This window comes from Schistocerca cancellata, chromosome 11 (genome assembly GCF_023864275.1).
Source record: "Schistocerca cancellata isolate TAMUIC-IGC-003103 chromosome 11, iqSchCanc2.1, whole genome shotgun sequence".
Taxonomy (NCBI): domain Eukaryota; kingdom Metazoa; phylum Arthropoda; class Insecta; order Orthoptera; family Acrididae; genus Schistocerca; species Schistocerca cancellata.
This window is the reverse complement of record NC_064636.1, coordinates 165,343,281-165,364,110: the sequence shown is the minus strand read 5'-3', so window position 1 is coordinate 165,364,110 and position 20,830 is coordinate 165,343,281. Positions and strand designations below refer to the sequence as shown.

Sequence of the window (20,830 nt, the reverse complement as noted above, 5' to 3'; positions counted from 1 at the left end):
TATCATTTTACAAGATTCACCAAATCAAAAGAGTATACAGAGGATTTTATTATCTGCACTTATAGAAATATCTGAATACATATAAAACAGTAATAAAGTTTCAAATATTCTAAATGTTATTGAAAAGAAAGTAGAAATGACAGAGCAGTGTCGAAGAGAAATAAATAAAAATAGAAAAAAATTGGTAAAAGGGGGTAACTTCAGAGGCTGAATGATATCTTAGGTAATAAGTATAAATTACGTTTCTGGTTAATGAGTTAGCAAAAGGGAATGAGAGACTTATCTTACATAATTGTTAAAACTGACAAAATATTTTGATGCTAGTAATATTCCCAACCAGATGATGTAAATCAGGAGAGCTCATACTTGAATACAGATATATAACTAAAAATATATACAGGAAGTATGTCACAACACAGTCACAAAAAGTGAAGCAATTCATTGCAACACACGCGGCATTTTATCGGACAAGTCTTTGGTGCGCTCACAAAGCCGAACGTCGGGCAGCTGACCGTGTACGTGTATGGTCTCGCTGTTCCACTCTGCTCTTTACTACGAGGCTAACTTGACAATTTGGGGAAGTACATTACATGAAATTCTGCGCAGCACTCGGTAGCCAAACATCCTATTAACAGTGAATGATGCCTATCCTTCTGTTACATAATAACACTAGTGCCAAGTTAGTGCAACCAGTAAATACGTAACTACTGTTAACATCTCGTGAATCGACGTTCCACAGTTCACTTGTCAGATCAAACCATCTGCTGAGACTTCAGCCCGAGATCTTTCGCGTCTCCTACGGGTAGAGCACTTCTACAACAACACGCTGAACAGACCCACTCAGGTTTTACCGTTCTGGTGGCTCTGTCGAGTTTCTGCTCGTCAGTCCTTCAACTTCCATCGACAGCTGACAGTCACTTAAGCTCTACACTCTCCCTTGTGCAGAACTAGCCCACAGAAACAAACTGCTTCACTTCACTCACCAAACATCTTTTTCCCAAGCTCACTTTCACCTTTTCTGTATCGGTGCTAAGGTTTTTTGAGTAAGTTTTATCTTCGCTTGGAAATAAAATTATCCTACAGTGTTGAAAATATCGTGTTACAATACTGTCCAAATATGCTCAATCATTGCTTACAGCAGAATTTAAATGTCTGTAAACTTTACACAGGCAGTTTTACTGAAACACACACAAAGTCTCTGTACTACACTGTTTTATGCAAATACAGGCCACGCACTGTTGCTTGAATTTTGGCTCATAACATCACACTGCGGCCTATAATCAAGATTTTTCTCCTCGGACCATAAATATTCAATTTCAAAATTATATTTGCACATATCTTGTGAATTAAAATTAATACCACTGCAAGTTCTGCAGTTACTTTTGTAAGCCAGAAAAGACTTAAGAAAAAAATAGCAGAAAAACTTATACTTTGTTTACAAATACAGTAGCTGCTGTTGAAAAAAGAAACCATAGCTGCTGTTGAAAAAAGAAACCATCACATCACTGCTTTTAAGCACCACATCCCCATGTTGGCACACTGTGTTCTCCTGCATTATTTACTGTAGTGCCCACCTGCTTAGCTGAGAAGTAATGTGTTTGCCTACAATGCAGCGGACCCGGGTTCTATTCCTGGCCGGGTTGGGTATTTTCTCCCCTCGTGGACTGGGAGTTGTGGTGTCTTCATCATCAATTCATTATCGCCGACGTGCAAGTCACCCAATGTGACGTCACCTGAAATAAGACTTGTACCCGGCGGCTGAACTTCCCCCGATGGGGCCTCCCGGCCATCAATGCCACACAATCATTTCATTTAATTTACTGTAATTCTGTTTGGCACACTAAAATAGATCAGTGTTTACTCTGCATTCTGAATAAAATGTAAAATACAATTTTAAATAATAATAAAAAATTGCATCGAAGATGAATTACACAACGCTGGAAAGATATCGAACTGGTTTTGCGTGCTTGCACAGCTTTTGTGCAACTATAGTTCCGTAAAGACAGACATCATTTCATTGCATAAATCACCCAAACCCATCTGTACGAAACTTTACATTCTATTGGCGAAATTTTTATTTCACATGTTTTTTGCAGCCTTCAATATGAACCATTTCAGTTGTAGCAACATATTCACATTTCCTGTTTTGAACTACAAAATTAAGCACCTTCGCACTTGAAATCTACTATGAGGGTTATCCAGGAACTAACACGTTTTGAAAAATAAAATTAACAACATGGAAAAACCAAATTTTACTAAATACACTTAAAAGCATACTCTTATGATATTTTTCTATACATCCACCATTCAAACTGTGGCACTTATTGTACTGCACCACACAATTTTCTTTATCTGTCTCTGTAGAAATCTGCCGTCTGTGATCACAAACCACCAGTTTATACCAGCACGAAGTTTGACATCAGTACCAAACTGTCACGTAGCGAGCCACGTCTTCATTGCTAGGAAGAGGCGGTAACCATTCAGCAGCAAATCTGAGCTGCATGTTGGACGATCTGATGCCTCCCATCCAAAATCCTGTAGGAGCTCTCTGATACAATTGACTGTGTACGGACACACGTCATCACGAAAGAACGAAACTTTTGCGCTAAGTTTTCCCCGACACTTCTTTAGTATCGCCCACCTTAACTTCGTCAGTGTCTGACAGTAACTCTCAGAGTTAACTGTTGCTCCACGTTCAATGAAATCAACCAGAATCACTCCCTTAGAGTACCAAAACACAGTAGCGACGATCTTTTTTTTTTTTGCTCACAGCATTGGTAAACACTTCCTCGGTTTCTTGGGAGAATGTGTGTGTCCCCATTCCATCGACTGCCACTTTGTTTCACAATTGCCACACTTCATCTGAGTCTCGTCCCCAGTTACGAAACCATCAATAATTTTATTACCATTTCTCCTGTAATCCTGTAATCTTCGATGAAGGTCAGTGCTGCAGCCAGCCTGTGTTTTTGTGGTCTTTTGTTAGGATTTTGGGAACCCACCTAGCACAGAATTGTGGTAACCAAGCTAGTCCCCTGCAATTTCACATACTAAACTTTGCGAAATGTTGCAAAAGTTTTGTAACCACAAGACGACGATTTTCATGAATTCTTTCGCCGATTTTCATGACCAATTCATCACTCAAAAGGCTATGTCTGCCACTACGGTCCTTATCGTGAACACTGGCACAGACATTTTCAAAAATCAATGCTCAATTGCCTCATTCAGCTTTCACTCATTATTCCTTTTCTGAACATATCACGACATCACAATAAATTTCATGTGGTTTGCATCTTTTTGCAACAAAACCCTAATTGAAGAAAGCACCTCACAAGTGGGTGGGAATTTTTATTGCGACACACATTTTAACACATCACAGAAAGCAAAGCAGCAGAGAGAAAGACCACACAGTACTGTCGCTGGACGTGTACCGAGCGTACGAACGTTACGACACCACGACGGCAGCTGTAGCCCCGCCTGCTGCCGCGATAACACGGACATGTCTGTTACTTTCTGGATAGCCCTTGTACGTGCAATCTGTGTCCATTTAATTGTAAGGCCTACATTTGAATTTACATTTTACTTTCTCATGTCTAAAGCTGATGTGCAACCTATATTTACACAGATACTGTATACGACATCATTGTACAGAAACTGTATACGAGATCCTTAGGTCTCGAGAATACAGGCAAGTAGTTAAGAGGCACAGTTCTGTGAGCATATTAGCCACCTTCTAGCAGGAACATAATGACAAACGGTGACAGTACAAAAGCTGTCACCAAAGAACGGCCGGTTAAGAAGCTCGAAACTAATCAGACCCGAATATCCGAGTGTTAGAGACAACTGGCTAATCTGCTGCTGTGCAGAGCTGGCTTACCGTGTGATTCGATCCGCAGCTGAAGTCTGTGATCTCCAACACCTCCACCGGTGTGACGTGCCCGTCCTTGGCCTTCTCGACATAGAAGACGATCCGTTTGGGAGATGTTTCGCAGTGGAAACCCAGCTTGTTGCTCGTAACGAAGTACTTCCCATCTGTATTGTGACCTAAACAAATAGCAACAAAACAAATGGTGACAAATGGCAGAAAATTTTGAAATATCGAGTTCAACAACCTTTCACTTTGTAACACGTCAAAATAAAATTGCCACGATCATTTTCACATTAATTTGCTGCAACGACAACACATTCTGGAGGCTCCCGTATTCTTCTCCGAGTGGCAATTTTTCGTGGTTGCCGTGTGAATACGTGCAACGCTTTGACGTACGAACTAGTTAGCCTCACAGCATTTCAATTATGGTCACCAAATTACATGCAAGGATCTGATGGTGAGAAGTTAGAAATATGCGCACAAGATAAAAAATAAATGACTTTATTTACATTTCTGACAACCATGTAGCAGATGTAGGAAGTACCAGAAACGGCTGTCTGGGCACGATTTGACACTTCAGTCATATTAGAGCCAATGGACGGGCAGCGAGCCAGTGGCGAGGAGGGAGGAAGGGGTAGGGGGGGTGGGGGGCAGGGTGGCAGGCATTCCCAGCCCATCCTTCGGCCCGCGGCAACACTCGGCTCCGGCTCCTTCAGAATCTAACAGTGCCGCGTCATTCATTGCTGCATTCTGCTGACCAATGTTTTCCTTTATGGAATATTTTTTCACATGCACTACCAGTGTTTCTCATCTCACACACACACACACACACACACACACACACACACACAAATATTTTCCTTGCTGGCATTGGAGCCATTTGACTGCAACAATTTATATTTTATTATTATACGGTTCAGATTTCACTGTATTTCATACCAGTCTGATATCTTTTGACGAACAAATAAGTTACTGTACTTGAAAAAAAGCTATGGCCGAACTCTGGATCGTATAAAAATGAAATAAAAATTATTACTGTCAAAGGGCGGTAACATCATTAAAAAAATTTTTTTGATGACTATGGTTCCAGCCAAAATAAAAATTACACACACAATCAGATTTTCAACATTAACAAGGTAAAGCAAATTGCACAAATGTTATGTGTAAACTATTGAATAAGGATGTTACCTCTATTTTTCGTGCTGGAGAACGGAAACCCCAAGATCATTATCATCTGATTGGTCATAGCTCGTCATGACCACATGGTCTTTGGTATCTTTGCTGATAAAGAAATTTCAATATTATGAACGGATTCTTTTCTCACATCTTGTTCTATGTTTGATCTTGTAATCTCTTTCCACACGTGGTTCACCACATTCTTCCAATTTTCGGGTGTTATTCGTGTGAAAGCCTCATTAACCAGCACCTCTGTGTCTTGCAACAAAGGTTTTGTTTTGCTCTGCAACATCTGTGTTTATTTGAGCCCAGGTGAGTTCAATTGCATTGTAATGGTAGTGGTACGGTGGAAGATATATAACTTTAGGGATGAGGTTCTCTGCTAACGTATCAATCACATAATGCGTCTTCTGTGACTTGCATCGTTTCACTAATTCCAGAATCTCTGCTTTCCACATATTCTGTGCAAAGCCTATTTTATTATCTTTCAACCAGCTGACTATTTTGTCTCTCCCTGCAGCAGGCGTTGATGCCTTATTTAATTGTACAGAATGGTAAGGCGCATTGTCCACTACAAAAACACTACCAGAACACATTTGGTAGCAAACAAGAAATAAACCAGTCTTTTGAATGTATCTGCACTCATCTCCTCATGGTAACCGACAGTTTTTTTGACTGTAACATCATAACAACACCAGGCACAAAACCGTTCACAGCGCCAGCACAAAATATAATTAGTCACCCTTTCTTACCAGTTGGCACACTCTTAGTTCCGTGGCATGCGTCATCTGTCCATGGGACGGAACTTGCACGACGCACACTGACCCACGTTTTGTCAATCCATATTACATTTTCTGGATTCGCTGCTTGCAACTTGCACAGGAAACGACATCTCCATGCTACAATGTCTCCACGTTCCATTAATATCTTTCGTTTGTGCAACTTTTTTCAAAGCAATGGAGAGACTTCTTGTTCTGGCAGTGAACAAACCATTGTCCGACAGTGATGCCACTAACATTTTAAGTGTCGGATACTTCTTCCTGCTGTAGTACGTGTATGTGTGTTGCCTGATATCTCTTCCTTGACTTTCCAGGCATCACAATAACAGGGCTCAAAGCTGAATTGGCAGCCTCTTTATCACTGTAGAGATGTTCAATACTTCTGCCACTCTGACAACCACTTCTACTCAGACATCAAATGCGCACCATCGTCCCTTTCCCTTTCAAAGCAAACACACAATTTGTATATAAATTCGCGTGCTTGGGATTTCAGTGTAGTTCCTTTCACAATAGCACTCTTCTCTGCAGTACAAGTAGCCATTTTCCACTTATACAACTGCAAGGAACTCTCAGAAATAGCAGGATGCACACAAACCTGAAGGTAACATGTGGTGCAACTGACTGAAAGCAGCGGTCGCCCGGCACTACGGCAACACTGGGGCGTCGGCAAGGTAACGTAAACAATAGCTCACGATCTGACCGGTCGTCGTCGACGCGTGAAGCACATGCGCCAAGGCCACGTCAATTGTCAGAGCTCTTTTCTCACTGTATGGAGTATACTTCTCTACATTTCAGTCACACGAAATGCCTTACGGAAATCATTTTTAAATGCTTTGTGTGACTGATTGATTGAGAGGGTTACAGTACTAAACGCCGAGGGCACCAGTCCTGCAATTCCAAAGTTACGCGCGGAAGAGAGGGGGTCCACTAAAAGTGGAGAGGAGTCAAACTGCAAAATGAGGAATTTAAAATACACAGTAGAAGGTGTAAAAGGGTCGTCCAACTCTACGAATTGGGAAAAAACAGAGGGCTTAGAAAGGAGGAGTGGTCACGCGTCCCTGATCGAGAAAACATGAAGAGAGGCTCCGACCACAACCACCCTCCCCTGCTCCAGGAGTAAAGCAAAACCTTACATGTGAAAATAAAAACCACTAACCAGCTGTGAATTGTCTGCTAATATTAAATGTAAGGAATCTGGAAGACTATACTTAGTACGAAGAATCAAAAGGAGGGGACATTCCACCGATATATGGGATATCGCCAGTCTGGCTCCACAACCACACTGTGGGGGAGGTTTGTTACACAAGAGGAAGCAACGAGTGAGCCCGGTACGGCCAGTGCGTAGATGGCATAAGACAGTGGACGCCTCCTGAGACGAGTGGAAGGAAAGGGTCCAAATTGCAGTATTCTTCTCGACTGTGCAGAGTTTGTGTTCTCGACTGTGCAGAGTTTGTTACCGAGAGCCATAGTGCACCACATGTAGTTTCACTTTTGGGCAAGGAGAGATTTGACGTAAATCGCCATATATGTAGCTGGAATAATGAAAGGGAATAGGGGATAAGTAACTGTTTCTCAACCCAAACGGTCAGCCAATTCATTCCCTGGGATGCGCACAACTTGGAGACCCAGAGAAAGGCAACTGAGCAGCCAGCACAGCCAAAGACAGAGGGAAGATCATAGAGACCAAAGGGTGACAAGAATAGCATCAGTCGGCAGCTGCAGGCTGCTCGTCCATTCGGTACAAATTAAAACACTGGAGGGAGGCCTTTGTGAATACAAGATATTCTAAGCCAGTAGGAGATGTGAAAGTGTGTCCCGCCTTATCTATCATCTTAAAACCATCAATGTAGAAGATGTGTGCCCTGAAACGCCGCAAGGATAGCACGTACAAGATGCCAGAAATCATAGGGGCGACAAAGACCTTATTACCACAGAACAGGTCGGTCCTAAACCGTGATCTAAGCACCATCAATGTGAAGAAGAATGGGGGGGGATATACACAGGGGTCGCATGGCGCATTCTAGTTAGTGCAGATGGTGATCGCTACAGGGGAAGTGATGAGGCACATTCCAACTGGCAATCCCAGCCAAGGGCAGTTATCAGAGGGGAGACACCCCTCATTTGCAAAGAGGACAGGGTACGCAGGGTCGGCAGCAAATTGGCAAATGGCTATTGTGTAAGAAACCAGGAGTTTGCTCCACAGTATTTGTAGAGAGGGAATCCCTGCTTCTGTAAGGAGACTCGCCGGAACTAGTGCAAAAGGCACCGATAGCCAGACGCACCCAAAAATGGTGGACAGGGTGAAGTATTTACAGAGTGGAAAGAGCTGCTGAGTCATAAACCTGACTGCCATAAGCTAGTATGGACAAGACTGGAGCACAGTTAAGATAGAGAAAAGTGACACAGTCTGCACCCTAATAGGTGCGGGCCAGGAGGCAGACAGCATTAAGTTTCCACACGCACGTAGTCTTTTGGTGGCGAATACGGGGCAGTCGTGTCAGATTTTTATCAAAAATGAGGCCCCAGAAACGGGACGTGTTACAACACAGAGGAGCCGGTCGCCTAAATGAAGTTCCCGTGTTTGGGAGGGAGATAACCGGAAGCCACGGGAGATGGCCCACACATAGACCCGTCGTACGGCGCCTCGGAGCCGGCACTCGGCAGATGCTACCGAGTGGGAGCTGCGCCAGATGCAAAAATTGTCGACGTACGACATCCGGATAACCACGGGCCCGACAGACGTTACGAGCTACGAGGAAGTGTGCGACACTTAACACAGAATCCTGTGGGATACTGTTCTCCTGAATCTGAGGGGCACCGTGTGAAGTGCCAACTCTAACTCGAAAGATCTGGTGAGACGAACACTCGCGGATAAAAATCAGTAGGGGGTAATTAAAATGTGATGGCACCGAGCCGTATCTTATGCCTTATGTAGGTCGTAAGTTTAGCAAAAGCCTGTCTGGTTGCTGTTTCCAATCTGAGTAAATGGCCAGTCAGAGTTTGTTCTTCCCGGAAGCCACACTGATACGGAGACAAAAGGCCCCGACATTCCAGTACCGAACAAAATCTGAAGCTAACATCTCGAGCAGTTTACAAAGTACATTTGTCAGGCTAATCTGGCGGTAGCTGCAGAGAGACGCTTCCTGGGCTCGAGGACAGGGACAATTATACTGTCTCGTCATTGCGACGGGAAAGCACCCGTGAGCCAAACGCGATTTAAGACCCTCAGGAGATGTTGCCTCTGGGTAACATCCGAGTGTTGGATCATCTGGTGTGGATGGAATCTGGACCTGGGGCCTCGTCACGTGAAGAGATAAGTGCCTGCAAGAATTCCCATTCGGTGATTTCCTGTCAGAGAGATCACAGTTCGTTGTAATTGACAGAAAGTCATCGAGTAAATCAGAAGTGATTTCTCACGTTCCCCAAGGTAGTGTTATAAGTCCTCTGCTGTTTCTTCTCAATAAATGACTTAGGAGACAACCTCAGCAGCCGTCTCAAGTTGTTTGCAGATGATGCAGTTGTTTATCTCTAGTAAAGTCATCAGAAGATCAAACCAAGACAAAATGATTTAGAAAATATAGATATACGGTACAAAAATTGGCAATGACGCTAAATAATGGAAAGTTTGAGGTCATTCACACGAGTGCTAAGAGGAATCTATTGAACTTTGGTTACACAATAAATAAGCCAATTGTAAGAAATTACAGTTACTCACAACTTACATGGGAAGGAACAAATAGAAAATGTTGTTGGGAAGATGAACCAAATATTGTGTTTTATTGGCAGAACACTTAGAAAATGTAACAGCTCTACTACAGCGACTGCCTTGTCTACGCTTGGCTGTCCTCTTTTGGAGTGATCTCGGATCCTTACCAGATAGGATTAACAGAGTACATCAAGAAAGTTTAAAGAAGAACAGCGCGTTTTCTATTATTGCGAAATACAGGGGAGAGTCACTGACATGATACGGGATTTGGGGGACATCATTAAAACAAAGTTTTTTTTTTTCTTTTTTTTTTTTTTTGTTTTTTTTTTTTTTGTACTGTTGGAATCTTCTCACAAAATTTCAGTCACCAACATTCTCTTCCAAATGTGAAGGTATTTCACTGACGCTTACCTACATAAGGAAAAATAATCTTCATAATGAAATAAAAAAAAATCAGAACGCACACGGAAAGATATAGGTGTTCTTTTATTTCGCACTCTGTTCGAGATTGGAATAATAGAAAATTATCGTAAAATGATCTGATGAACACTCTGCCTGGAACTTAAGTGCGATTTTCTGAGTACCCCTGTAGATGTAGACGTATATTTAGAAGTCTGACAGATAGTTGACTCTGAACTGTATCAATTTGTAATACTTTGCAAACAGTCGTCATACAAGATGTTCTACAGCTGTACAAGTTTGAAGAATGTATGTACATCTTCACAGAGGGACTTCAGTTATTTGGTAGCACACCATACACAGATAAGATGATTTCTATCTCCGACAGTGACCAAACTTCGCAGGAAATGAAGTCCACGAAAGGAAGAAAGAAGATATCGAGTGGGGAGGCATACTCCAGAAAAGATAGTCAGTGATTTCTGATCTGTACACACCAGTATCTGAACTGTTACAGGAAAGTCCCCATCTGAATATTTAACCATACAGCGGGGAACGTCTGACGACAACCTTATTAGTTTTAATCCGCACATTTATAATCTAATATTGCAGTAGCAGTCCTACAATGTGGTCTAATAATTTGAATTAATATTACATTTTAAGACTTTTATGTAGGAATAACCTCAGTTACAGAAACCTGCAATACATACATTCTCACAGTCTGTCGTCCATTTGACAGAACAGATTTTGCCACTAAACAGTTTACAGCAAATAGTGAAATTGTTTGTGGTTTACTTACCCAGCTGGCCATACTCGGGACATCCAAATGAGTGGAGAACACCCTTGCAGTCCAGTACGACGCTGAACTCGCCCCCGCAGCAAACTTTCACCACCGGAGGGCCCTTGTAGCTCAGCTGCAGACAGCGACAAATCAGTACACAACTGAGACCACTGTACAGTAATCTGAGAACGACAAAGTAGAGTGAGAAGTCTAGCAGGACGGTCACAGTTGGGATAATTTTGGTATAATGAAACAACATTTTTAAGTTTAATGGCTTATAGCTTATTAGTTATACAGGTTTCCTGCCCATTCTTCACATGTCAGCAATGTTACCCTCTATAATCATTCTATTGTGTCTTCAAGTGCGACAACCCTTTCTTATCGTAATAAAATGACTCCGAGCTGAACTCTACCTAATTTATCCCATGGATGGGGTAATTTGTGTAAATACTTCAACTATTATTCCTAAATCAGGCTATGGTATGTCATCTATCTTTGGAAAAATGTAGCAATTACCATCTCCCTTGCATCTGGCTTTGCTTGTGTGGATCTTGTGCTGTTGCCTGTCCCCTGAACTCATTCACTATCTACAACATTCAATTCGTTAATGCACTGAAACCCATGATCCGACCATTATTTGTGAATCCGAGTTAATTCTTGTTGTACAACAGAGGAATTTTTTCCTCATCACTAGACCTAGCAAAGACTGCCTAAGTGTTTTTATGCAATGTTGAATTTTTTAACAGCAGCATACAATGACACTACCTTTTTCACTACATTTCTGGCCTTCTCAAGATCACTCGAATCATACTTGGATGTCCTCTTCGTAACATATGATCGTGCCACAATCTGGAAAGGACGACTGAGAATTGTCCACCCTAACCTACAATTACACCCAAATTGCCTCCTCACATTCTTAATTTCAATTTATTAACAAACTATCAATGATATATTACTAACTTAATTATAAGTATTAAATGTATACATATTTCAGTTTGGTCACTGTATTGCAGTATGTTTCTCAACAGCTACTCTTCAATTGTATACCTTCATTGCATTATTAAGAAAACCAGACTCATTTCAAAATGGCATTACCACTAGGACCAACACAAATTGTTAATACCATGTTACAGCTGTATGTGAAATGCAGAATATATATTAATATAATAGAAAGAAACATTCCACATAGGAAAAATAGATTAAAAAACAAAGATGCTGTGACTTACCAAACGAGAAGGCGCTGGTAGATAGACACAATAAAAAACACACAAACAAATTTCAAGCTTTCGCAACCCACGGTTGTTCATCAGGAAAGAGGGAAGGAGAGGGAAAGACTAAAGGATGTGGGTTTTAAGGGAGAGGGTAAGGAGTCATTCCAATCCTGGGAGCGGAAAGACTTACCTTAGGGGGAAAAAGGACAGGTATACACTCGCGCACACACACACACATATCCATCCGCACATATACAGACACAAGCAGACATTTGTAAAGGCAAAGAGTTTGGGCAGAGATGTCAGTCGAGGCGGAAGTACGGAGGCAAAGATGTTGTCGAATGACAGTGAGGTATGAGCGGCAGCAACTTGAAATTAGCGGAGGTTGAGGCCTGGTGGGTAACGAGAAGAGAGGATATACTGAAGGGCAAGTTCCCATCTCCAGAGTTCTGACAGGTTGGTGTTTGTGGGAAGTATCCAGATAACCTGGACAGTGTAACACTGTGCCAAGATGTGCTGGCCGTGCACAGAGGCATGTTTAGCCACAGGGTGATCCTCGGGTACCAGGATGGCCCCCTCGTACGCCAACCTATTTATGGGTCGCTTAGAGGAAGCCTTCTTGGTTACCCAGGCCTGCCAACCCAAAGTTTGGTACAGTTTTATTGATGACATCTTCACGATCTGGACTCATAGCGTAGAACAACTCCAGAATTTCCTCTCCAACCTCAACTCCTTTGGTTCCATCAGATTCATCTGGTCCTACTCCAAATCCCGTGCCATTTTCTTCGACGATGACCTCCATCTGTCCAATGGCCAGCTTCACACATCCGTCCACATCAAACCCACCAACAAGCAACAGTACCTCCATTTTGACAGCTTCCACCCATTCCATATCAGACAGTCACTTCCCTACAGCTTAGGTCTCCATGGCAAACGAATCTGCTCCAGTCCTGAATCCCTGAACCATTACACCAACAACCTGAAAACAGCTTTTGCATCCCGCAACTACCCTCCCGACCCGATACAGCAGCAAATAACCAGAGCCACTTCCTCATCCCCTCAAACCCAGAACCTCCCACAGAAGAACCCCAAAAGTGCCCCACTTGTGACAGGATACTTTCCGGGACTGGATCAGACTCTGAATGTGGCTCTCCCAGCAGGGATAAGATTTCCTCAAATCCTGCCCTGAAATGAGATCCATCCTTCACGAAATCCTCCCCTCTCCACCAAGAGTGTCTTTCCGCCGTCCACCTAACCTTCGTAACCTCTCAGTTCGTTCCTGTGAAATCCCCAAACCTACCCTCTGGCTACTACCCTTGTAACCACCCCTGGTGTAAAACCTGTCCCGTGCACCCTCCCACCAGCACCTACTCCAGTCCTGTAACCCGGAAGGTGTACACGATCAAAGGCAGAACCACGTGTGAAAGCACCCACGTGATTTACCAACTGACCTGCCTACACTGTGAAGCGTTCTATGTGGGAATGACCAGCAACAAACTGTCCATTCGCATGAATGGACACAGGCAGACAGTGTTTGTTGGTAATGAGGATCACCCTGTGGCTAAACATGCCTTGGTGCACGGCCAGCACATCTTGGCACAGTGTTACACCGTCCGGGTTATCTGGATACTTCCCACTAACACCAACCTGTCAGAACTCCGGAAATGGGAACTTGCCCTTCAATATATCCTCTCTTCCCGTTACCCACCAGGCCTCAACCTCCGCTAATTTCAAGTTGCTGCCGCTCATACCTCACCTGTCTTTCAACAACATCTTTGCCTCTGTACTTCCGCCTCGACTGACATCTCTGCCCAAACTCTTTGTCTTTACAAATGTCTGCTTGTGTCTGTGTATGTGCGGTTGGATATGGGTGTGTGTGCGAGTGTATACCTGTCCTTTTTTCCCCCCTAAGGTAAGTCTTTCCGTTCCCGGGATTGGAATGACTCCTTACCCTCTCCCTTAAAACCCACACCCTTTTGTCTTTCCCCCTCCTTCCCTCTTTCCTGATGAAGCAACCATGGGTTGTGAAAGCTTGAAATTTATTTGTGCGTGTGTGTGTGTGTGTGTGTGTGTGTGTGTGTGTGTGTGTGTGTGTGTGTGTTTGCATGTTTTTTTTATTGTGTCTATCTACCAGTGCCTTCTTGTTTGGTAAGTCACAGCATTTTGTTTTTTAGAATATATATTAAATTTGAGAATGTAGGAAGATTAGGTTAAGAATTATGAAAAAAATTTCATTTACCTCAATACACTCAAATCACCCGAACTGGCCATACTGCACAAATGCTGGATAGGTCACTCAATGAAATGTCATCAGTTGGTGACCAGTTGACTTGAATACAGTGCATCCCACACAAAGCCGGTAGACCTCACATACAACTGGAATGCCTCATGTGCTACTTAATCATTTCTAGTCAAATTACTTGTGAAGTCAACACTGTCTCGAAAGTTGGCAACATAGCAATTTTACCAGAAAGTTGAGTGTAGCTGTGTGTTCGTGTATAAGTTCTCGTTAGAAGCTCACACAGTTGAATTGTTACAGGAATGGGGCAGTTTGCATTAGAACAGCGAACTGATATGTGTAGTGTTGCATACAGATTGGCTCCACCAACGAATGTAGTGTTTCCAGTGAAGTATTCTGGTAGGAAACTCCCCCAACTAACACTATTCAAAATCTGTACAATGGAGGGCAGTAGGATCCATTCAGAACATGCGAGAAACAGGCATTTGACAGTGAGTTCCACTGAAACTACAGACAATTTGCATGACATTACGAGAAGTCCCCACAATTCAGTGAAGAGTTTATCGCAGCAGGTCAGTGCATCTTTTACATCGTGTACTAAAAGATATGAAATTAAAAGCCTATATACGTGCTCTGGTGAAACATTACAATTTAGAGTTCACATTATGTGGCTATACTGCAATAACGATGCTGCAACCACCTCTATAAACATAGCAGATGATAAGCACTTCCATTACATCTCATAAACGAGAGCTACTGAGCGATAACAATTCGTTTTTCAGTTGCTACCACAATGACAGCAAATATCATAGTGTTCAAAAAAAAAAAAAAAACCAATCATTCCACTTGGGACCTGTGGAGTGCTACATTAGCTTATTTCTTTGAGTTGTAAATATTTGTCACATATTATTGTTTTCCTGACATGTTCTACATCCTGGAGGACCTCCTCACTACAGATCAATTGGAATGAAAGTAAATCTAATCTAAAGAGCTGCATAATATTGTGGACATAAGTATAACAAAAGCAGATGCTTTTGATAACGGTGCAAAGAAATACGGAAGTAACCATTTAATGATGACCAGTATCTTGAAAACAGTATGACACATAGCTTACAAAATAAATAATAATGGAGATAGTACCTTCTCACTTTAGGTTTTTTTATGACAGCGATGCAATAAATAACCGAGATTTGTAGCTTTTCTCTCATCATTTTACGGTGACAATGGCGCAATTCTATCCTGCTCCCCATCGTCACTGTTGTCCGAATCGGCACCGAAACCATTTTTGTCGTCATTATTATTAGCTGTTCATGGTCACTAATGATACCTACCACTGTTTGTGCTGCTCATGTAAGTTTTTCGACATGCTCGACCGTTTTCCTCCACAAGGCTGCATACAGTCACAAGAGCTTCACACAACAGTCCTTCCACCTCTGTTATTGTAAAGTACTTCTTATTGTTCCTTGTATATGTCTTCAAATCACTGCATATTAACTCAATGGGAATGAAACGGCTGTTATGCGGTGGCAGCCTTATTACAGTACGATGGTGCTCCTTGGCAATTTCGTCTACCACATATGTAGGCAACGAGGGCTTAGTTCCTTTAACAAGCGAATATGACGAAAGCTTAATCATGCTCATATCTGCACAATATATCGTGCCTGTAACTATTGCACTGTAAGCTTTTCGCAGTCGTCTGTTGATGGTACTTTGTTCAGTATCACTGAATGATATGGATTATTGATTACAATTATTGTAGGGACGGAAAACTGTTTTAAAAGTTTCCTAAACCACCCAACAAATCATGTACGGTCCATGCCCTCACGGTAATCACATGACCGAAAAACTATAAGTGCATTACGAACAAAACCACTGGAATACCCTGCACGGACCACAACTAATCTTGCTCCTCTTCCAGTCAGCTGACGACTGCTACTGCTTCGAGTGCCCTCTGTCCAACATTTGCTAACAGCTTCCCCAGTATTAACTCATATTAACTCACGTTTTGTCTACCCATATTATGGATTGAATGTCCTTGCTCACAATTTTGTGCAAGATTGTGCTTCGAGCCATTACAATATGCGCCTTTTCTAACAGGACTTTCTGTCCATCTAGCGCTTTCTAATGGAAACCCCTACTTTTCAGCACAATTTTCAGTGAAGTTTTCCCACACCTAAAAAGTTCACTTTCTTTCAACGACATCAGCAACTTTGCTATGGTAGGATACTATTTTCTGCTGTAGCAAACATAAATATGCCTGCAAATAGCATCAGTCTGGATGACGATGATGATGAGGATGATGATTTGAGCTGACGGGCACATAACATCACGGTCTTCAGCAACCTGAGGATAAGTCGGCATGAAGGCTGTCTCCACATATGGAGCAGTTTGTAATGCACTAAAGACACCCCCCCCCCCTCCCACCACCACCACCACCACCACCACCACCACCATGGATGAGGACATAGTTCACAAAAATTCACAACTCTTGTAACACCGGAATCAATCGGCGAGGATGGTGGACAGATCTCCATTGAGACTGAGGGCTGCCTTAATATCAGTATATAGGGAATGTGTCCATCCATGAACCATAGACCTTGCCATTGGTGGGGAGGCTTGCGTGCCTCAGCAATACAGATACCCGTACCGTAGGTGCAACCACAACGGAGGGGTATCTGATGAGAGGCCAGACAAATGCATGGTTCCTGAAGAGGGGCAGCAGCCTTTTCAGTAGTTGCAACAGTAGGGGCAACAGTCTGGACGATTGACTGATCTGGCCTTGTAACACTAATCAAAACGGTCTTGCTGTGCTGGTACTGCGAACGGCTGAAAGCAAGGGGAAACTACGGCCGTAATTTTTCCCGAGGGCATGCAGCTCTACTGTATGGATAAATGATGATGGTGTCCTCTTGGGTAAAATATTACGGAGGTAAAATAGTCCCCCATTCGGATCTCCATGCGGGGACTACTCAGGACGACGTCGTTATCAGGAGAAAGAAATCTGGCGTTCTACGGATCGGAGCGTGGAATGTCAGATCCCTTAATCGGGCAGGTAGGTTAGAAAATTTAAAAAGGGAAATGGATAGGTTGAAGTTGGATATAGTGGGAATTAGTGAAGTTCGGTGGCAGGAAGAACAAAACTTTTGGACAGGCGAATACAGGGTTATAAATACAAAATCAAATAGGGGTAATGCAGGAGTAGGTTTAATAATGAACAAAAAAATAGGAGTAGGGGTAAGCTACTACAATTAGCATAGTGAATGCATTATTGTTGCCAAGAAAGACACGAAGCCCACGCCTACTACAGTAGTACAAGTTTATATGCCAACCAGCTCTGCAGATGACGAAGAAATTGATGAAATGTATGATGAGATAAAAGAAATTATTCAGGTAGTGAAGGGAGACGAAAATTTAATAGTCATGGGTGACTGGAATTCGAGAGTAGGAAACATAGTAAGTGAATATGGTTTGGGGCTAAGAAATGAAAGAGGAAGCCGCCTGGTAGAATTTTGCGCAGAGCATAACTTAATCATAGCTAACACTTGGTTCAAGAATCAAGCATTTGACCATACCAGGATGGGATGTAATTGGGGGTGGGAGGGGGGTTGGAGGGGGGAGGGGTATGTCTATGTGTAGCAGCTGTGGAGGCTCAGATCACGAATCAGGCAATTATTGTACACTTCCTCCAAAATGTGTAGACTGCTCTGGGGATGACCCAGTGTGGAGCAGAAAGTGTGAGGTTTACAACAAGGAAAAGGAAATTCAAGTGTTAAAAAGTCAAGCGAAGCATACCATCCGGTGAAGTTAGAAAATCTTTCAAAGCTATGCAACCTCCTGTTTTTACTACTTCTTTTGCATTAGCCCCTAAGACGCCAATCACCAAGTGTGATGCCTCCACTCAAACTCAGATCACAGATTAAAGTATGAGCACATGCACTTGTCGGTTTACCTATGTGCGAAGCACTACACTTGAAACGGAAGTCATTCAGAAGTCGCCAATGATGGGCTTACCACTTAATCCACATACCACTGCTAACCATCGGAAGCCTACTAAGTCATCCCCTCAACCCAAGCAACCAACTCCTCCCATAAGTAGAGAAAATCATCCTTCGAAAAGTAGTACGAAGTGGTAGTTAAACCTTAGGATCTGTGGGCTCTCTCCCTTTCTGATAGAGACTATGCTTTTGAAGATATGGACTTCCAATTGGAGGAACCAGAGAACTGGGAACTGACTAACGTTCCCCTCTGACATTCCCAGTAAATCACTGCCTCCGAGAGAGATTGGAAGAATTAAATATCCTGGTCCAGGAGAAACTGTTCTGTGTCTGCTTACGAGAAAGTCATCTTAAAGTCACTGACACACCTGCATTACAGGTTCACCACCTCTACAGGAAGGACTATATTACAGGAGACAGGGCAAAAAGTAGAATGACTGTTTTCATTGGTGACAGATGCCACTCCTCTCCTGTCCTCCTTACTGTGACCATACAAGCAATTACGATGAAAGTTCTAGTACCCTTTAACGTAACAGTGTGTTCGTTGTACCTTCCACTTAATGATACTTTGGATGCAGACACAATGACAGAACTCTTCCGGACACTGCCGTGCCCATTCCTCCTTGTGGTGGACTTCAGTGCACACGATGTGCTGTGGGACTCGGCTACACTTACTCCAGGAGTCGGACAACAGAGTGACACATCCATTATGAGAATATCTGCCTTCTATATGTGGGTCGGATGACACTTTTCCACAGCTACAGGGTCTTTTTCAGCCACTGACCTTTGTTTTTGTTTTCCAGCTATTGCCGACTCAGTTCAGTGGGAAGTGGCACCAGATTTACATTCTAGTGACCACTTTCCAGTGTGGATCCGTCTGCCGACTAGGATGGTGGCTGACGGGAGACCGTGCAGATGGGCGATACCGAGGGAAAATTGGATGCAGTACAATCGACAGGCTATTTTTAAACGAACGGATTGTGCACAAGAGACAGTGGCCCGTATCACGTGAGGTCCGACGGGCTGCTGCATAGTCCATCCCTCAGTCTAGTGACCACCCCAGACGAAGGCCTGTACCTCGGTGGAACGACGACTGCCGATTGGCAATCGGGGCCAGATAAACAGCTCTGTGAAACTTCGAACACTGTCCAACTACGAGAAACCTTCGAGCGAGTGATAAAAAACCAGAAGTGGCCTTCCTGGAAAGAATTCGAGACTTCCACTAATCAGCCCAATTCCACTACACAACTGTGTGACTCGATAAGGCAGGTGAGGGCAGTATACAGCCTCGTGAAGTAATGGGGTCTCAGTGGACACACTAGAAGACGTGACTCAGGTTTTAGCTGAACACTTTTTTACTGTCACTACTTCATCCAGAAAAGCTCCCGCTTTTCAGTTGTCGCATAGGATTGTGGAAATAAGGAAGCTCAATTTCTTCTCGCACAATGAGGAAGTCTAAAACATTCTGTTCTCGATGTGGGAACTGGTATCAGCTTTGTCTGCGGTCAGAGATCAGTTATTCCGTACTTCATCATCTGTACCCCGAAACAAAAGGACAGCTCCTTTCTTGTTTCAATCAGATCTGGTTTGACAGACAGTACCTCACGACTTGGAAGGAGGCGACGTTACTTCCATTCTGGAAACCGGGCAAGGACCGTAGTGCTCCTAACAGTGACCAGAGTGTAACCTTCTCTAGGTGTACGGCTAAGACTCTCGGACGCGTGGTAAACTGTCACCACGTCTGGCTGCTCAAATCCTGAGGTCACCCGAGTTGCTCTCGGTGTGGTTTCAGGTGCTACTGTCGACAACGTAATTCTACTGGAGACGGTGATACAGCAGTCCTTCTTATGCCAAAACTATTTGCTCTCTGTGTTTTTTGACCTCTTAAAAGCGTATGACACTACTTGAAGGTACAACATCCTTCACCAACTTCACGAATGGTAACTATATGGAAACCTGCCAATTCTTATCCTATCGTTTCTCGAGGGCCGGAGTTTCTGATATTGCGTTGTCTGACTGTTACGTTCGTGAGGACGGGGCCCCCCGAGGCAGTGTCCTCAGTGTCACGTCGTTTGTCACTACTGTCAATGGCAACTGCAGGAGCTCCATCAAATGCTCTTTGTTTGTGGATGACTTCGCAATCTTCTACTCTTCCTCTGATCTTATGACGATGAGGCAGCTACAGCTGACCATTAGGAGGCTGGAAACCTGGGCCAGGACAACTGCTTTTCCATTCTCATCAGAGAAGACTACATGTGTCCTGTCAACTTTAACTGTGCTCGTTGAAGTTTTAACCGAGCAGTGCTCACAGTGGGGGACAATATTTTACGTTTTCGTGTTACTGTACGCTTTTTGGGTTTATTATTTGACTCGGTATTGACACGGTTCCCACACCTGACAGACCTATGAACAAAGGGCTTCCCGGCACTGAATATCTTGAAATGCCTTAGCAGAAAAACCGAAGTGGCATCAACTCAAAAGACTGGCACCAGGCAACTGCTCTACCCGATGGGAGGCCCTAGCCATACGACATTTAATTTAATTTAATTTCAATGTGTTCCCTGAAGACCAGGTCTTAAACATGGTACGTTTCTTATTTATGGGGCATACTACAAAAGCAAAGCGTATGCTGAAAGCCCTCACACAATAGACAATACATTACTTGAAATATTAAGAATATCA

At 43.2% G+C, this 20,830-nt stretch overlaps 1 protein-coding gene across 1 annotated transcript in view; it reads right to left on the bottom strand.

Moving 5' to 3' along the window:
* LOC126108436 (protein RCC2) overlaps positions 1-20,830 on the bottom strand; it is a 97,137-nt gene that overhangs the window by 45,412 nt on the left and 30,895 nt on the right. The window contains exons 5-6 of the mRNA XM_049913653.1: positions 10,722-10,836; positions 3,875-4,041 (exon numbers count right to left, since the gene is read on the bottom strand). Of these exons, the coding sequence (XP_049769610.1) occupies positions 3,875-4,041; positions 10,722-10,836 (282 nt within the window). The remainder of the gene's footprint in view (positions 1-3,874; positions 4,042-10,721; positions 10,837-20,830) is intronic.